At 37.6% G+C, this 3,717-nt stretch overlaps 1 protein-coding gene across 1 annotated transcript; it reads left to right on the forward strand.

Moving 5' to 3' along the window:
- Positions 1-600: 600 nt before the first annotated feature.
- LOC112007236 (cation/H(+) antiporter 14) lies at positions 601-3,134 on the forward strand. Its single transcript, XM_024039555.2, has 3 exons — positions 601-756; positions 901-1,887; positions 2,031-3,134. Exons 1-3 carry the CDS (start codon positions 601-603, stop codon positions 3,132-3,134), a joined length of 2,247 nt encoding a protein of 748 aa, XP_023895323.2.
- The last annotated feature ends 583 nt before the right edge of the window (positions 3,135-3,717 follow it).

Genomic DNA, 3,717 nt, shown 5'->3' on the forward strand with positions numbered 1-3,717 from the left:
AAATGACTGTTTCATATTCTAATTTAAAAATATGTTAAAACTTATTACATATATGTGTTTTATAACTAAAAACCTGAGTTCAACCCTTTCTTATGAAATACGTGTGTAACAAGAATGCTCTCAAAAAAAAAAAAAATGCTCTTAAAATTAAACTACCACAACAAAGAATGCTCTCAAAAAAAAAAAAAAATGCTCTTAAAATTAAACTACCACAACAACCCTTTCCTTTTCAAACCTTTTCAAAAGCCAATTTTAATGGACAACGTTTAAGTTTTAACTAATTGGTCCTTTGCAACCCTGGAAAATGCAAATGTCCATTCAAACGTCCAAATTAACTACCTGTCTACCCTATTAACACTAGTCTCTTCTTCTCTTCCTCCATTTCTACTCTTTTAAAAGGGTTACCTTCTATTCCTTTTTCATCATTCAATAAGTTTTTGACCTTGTTGCTGTATTGTGTTGTAAGCTAATCACTATCCTTCATAAATTTTTACGTTCAATAAATTAAGATTGTTTCAGCTTGCCATGAACAATACAAAAGGGTTGAGAAGCGCCAAAGGGATTGCCCTGGGTGACCAAATGGTGTGTCAATACGTCCACATGATTGACTCCGCTGGTTTTTGGTACGGGGATGATCCAATGAGCTATACCACTCCGGTTCTATTGGCCGAGATCTCTGTGATTTTCATCATCTCTGGTCTCACTCACCTTTTGATGAGACCTCTTCGCCAACCTAAGATCATTGTGCAAATTATTGTAAGTCTGTTTCTTTACAAACTTTTGATTTTGTAGCATTTGGTACTTCCAACATATTATCCACATTCAAAATGCGTATGGCTGAATCAAAATCAAGTTGCTTACAGTATACATACTGATACTAAAAACAATCTGTTTTTTCAGGCCGGCATAATAATGGGTCCCTCAGTACTAGGTCAAAGCAGGGAGTATACAGAAGCATTATTTCCTCCGGGTAGTAAATTATTATTTTCAACATTGGTAGAGTTTGGCTTCATGTTTCACCTCTTTCTATTAGGATTGCGGATTAATGCAAGCTTAATAAAGAGCATTGGAAGAAAGGCCTTGATAATAGGTCTAGTAGGGAATATGATTCCCATGGCATTTGGAGGGACAGCATACAAGATCCTAAAACCTAATAACCCTTCAATTGGACCTTTAAACCTGGTTCTTATAAATTCTATGACTTCTTTCATTGGCGTCACCAGCCTCCTTGATAATCTCAACATTCTTAATACAGAAATTGGCCAATTTGCTTCCTCTATTTCTTTGGTAAGTGATACATGTTGTTGGCTTCTCGCATTTGTTATGAGAAATGTTGATACAGCACTGAAATACTCCCCAAACAAACCTTTACCAATACTAGTATTGGTGCCCGGTTATTACTGCATCCTATTCTTCCTACTCCGACCACTATCGATATGGATTTTCTGTTCCACCCCTGTAAAAGCACCCATTAAGGAAAATCATTTTACAGCCATCCTCTGTATAGTTATGGGGAATGGAGTTCTTGCAGAGTATGTTGGCGAACATGCTTGGCTTGGTGCTTTTGTGTTAGGCTTGTCTTTGCCAAATGGGCCAACATTAGGCGCAAGCTTAATAAAAAAGCTTGATATTCTTTGTACTGAGTCGCTACTTCAACTCTACTGCACTGCCAAGGGGTTCAGGACACTTTTCTCTTCCATGGCAAAAATGTCTACAGCAAAAATGGAGATCGTCATTTTTGCTGGTTACATTGGCAAGTTCACTGGCACCATTTTGCCATCGATCTACTATAAGATGCCCTTCAGGGAATCTTTAACACTCACTCTCATCATGTGTTGCAAAGGCGTTTTGGAACTCGCTATATATAGCACGTGGGAAACCTCCCAGGTAACACAAGAAACAATTATGAGTGTGAAAATCTACAGGATCAATATTAATTTTATTTAAATGCTCACTTCATTTTTTCACTTTTCACATTCATATTAATGTGAGTGGCGCATTAACCTTTTTCTTTCTTTGTTCATTGACAGATCATGACAAGGCAAACATATACGCTTTTAATAATCAACATGATAATCATAACAGGGTTGGCCTCAATTTTTATACGTCACCTTTATGATACTTCCGCAAGATATATGGGTGACACAAGGAGGACAATCTCGGACTCCGACCAAAACTTTGGTCTCAGAACACTGGTCTGCATCCATTCAGAAGAGAATGTATCTTCATTAACTAACCTTCTTGAAGTGTCCAACCCCACAAAAGAAAGCCCTATTTTTGTCTCTGTCCTTCAGCTCGTGGAGATCACAAGAAAGGCAGCATCTATCCTTGTAAAACATGATAGGCAACACAGCTCATCAGTTTCTAATCTATATTGCTCTGGACACATTGGCAATGCCTTCGATCATTATGAGAGTTACAGCGAAGGGAGTGTTATGATACAAAACTTCAAAGCAATTGCACCATGTGCAAGCATGCATGATGATATATGCACTCTTGCTGTGGATCAGAAAACAAGCATCATTATTGTTCCCTATCACAAAACATGGGCAATTGATGGAACAGCCAAAGCAAACACTCCTTTCATTAGGACCATAAACAAAAATTTGCTTAAGAAGGCCCCTTGCTCCATTGGAGTTCTTGTTGACCGAGGCCAAATTGGTGGCAACCCAAGCGTTCTGAACGGTAATTCACCATATCGGATTGCCATGCTTTTCCTAGGTGGTGCAGATGATCGAGAGGCACTACTGTATAGCATCCGGATGGCTGGGCATCCGAATGTCAGCCTCACAGTGGTTCAGTTTATAGCGTGGGGTTACAAGACAAACAGTTATCAAGAAAATCTTGACAAGGAAGTGTTGAATGAATTACGGGCTAGTATAGTGGGCAAACGGAGAATATACCATAAAAAGGAGACTGTAAGACGTGGGTTAGATACAAGACATGTTATACATAAGATGGCAGACAATTTTGATCTAGTAATTGTGGGTAAATACCATGAACCAGACTCTCCTGTTACATTAGGACTTAGAGAACGGAGCGAAAGCCCTGAGCTTGGAGTACTTGGGGACATGCTGGCCAGTTCAGTTTTTCAGTTTTCAGTTTTGGTAGTGCAGCAGCAGCCCAGAAGGTGAACTCTGAATCTCAGCCAAGATAGGATTAGGGTATATCATATACATATGATGATCATGTCAAGAGCTAGTGCTGGGCTTCAGAATACACCTTGTGTAGTTATCTCTCCTGTAAATCCAAACTTAAAGGCAAAGAACTGATCAGTGGTCTTCCTCTTTTAGACCTTAAGATTATGTTTGATAACTGTTTTTGTTTTCTGCTTTCAAAAATTTTTTTAAAGCTTGTTTTAAAAGGAAAAAAAAAAAGTTTTGGTATATTCTCAAAGTCTAAAACACGTTTTTTGGTTATTTGAAAAGAAAAAAATTTATTTTCCAAAAATAAAAAATTTGTTTGGTAACTGTTTTTATCATAAAAGTTACGATCATCATCAATTGAACCATTTCTTTTCATCTATTATAATACAATAAGACCTAAAAAAATGAAACTATAGTCAAAATTATCAAATCAAAAGCCATTATGAGTGAGAATTATATTTGGGCCTCCCCGGTACCTGAAGATTGAAGAAGAAGACGAAGCTTTTATAAGTTGTCTCGTTTTGATCCATGTGAATATCCTTCTGGCGTGCATTGCGTGAGAATCTCCTTG

The sequence above is a fragment of the Quercus suber genome, unplaced genomic scaffold, assembly GCF_002906115.3.
Source record: "Quercus suber isolate HL8 unplaced genomic scaffold, Cork oak 2.0 scaffold_456, whole genome shotgun sequence".
In the NCBI taxonomy this organism is placed as follows: domain Eukaryota; kingdom Viridiplantae; phylum Streptophyta; class Magnoliopsida; order Fagales; family Fagaceae; genus Quercus; species Quercus suber.

Excerpts from the sequence above, each read along its gene's own strand:
- LOC112007236 (XM_024039555.2), top strand. The coding sequence starts at position 601 with ATGATTGACTCCGCTGGTTTTTGGTACGGGGATGATCCAATGAGCTAT. Across the intron at positions 757-900 it reads AGATCATTGTGCAAATTATT|GCCGGCATAATAATGGGTCC; the intron begins GTAAGTCTGTTT and ends CTGTTTTTTCAG. Across the intron at positions 1,888-2,030 it reads GCACGTGGGAAACCTCCCAG|ATCATGACAAGGCAAACATA; the intron begins GTAACACAAGAA and ends GTTCATTGACAG.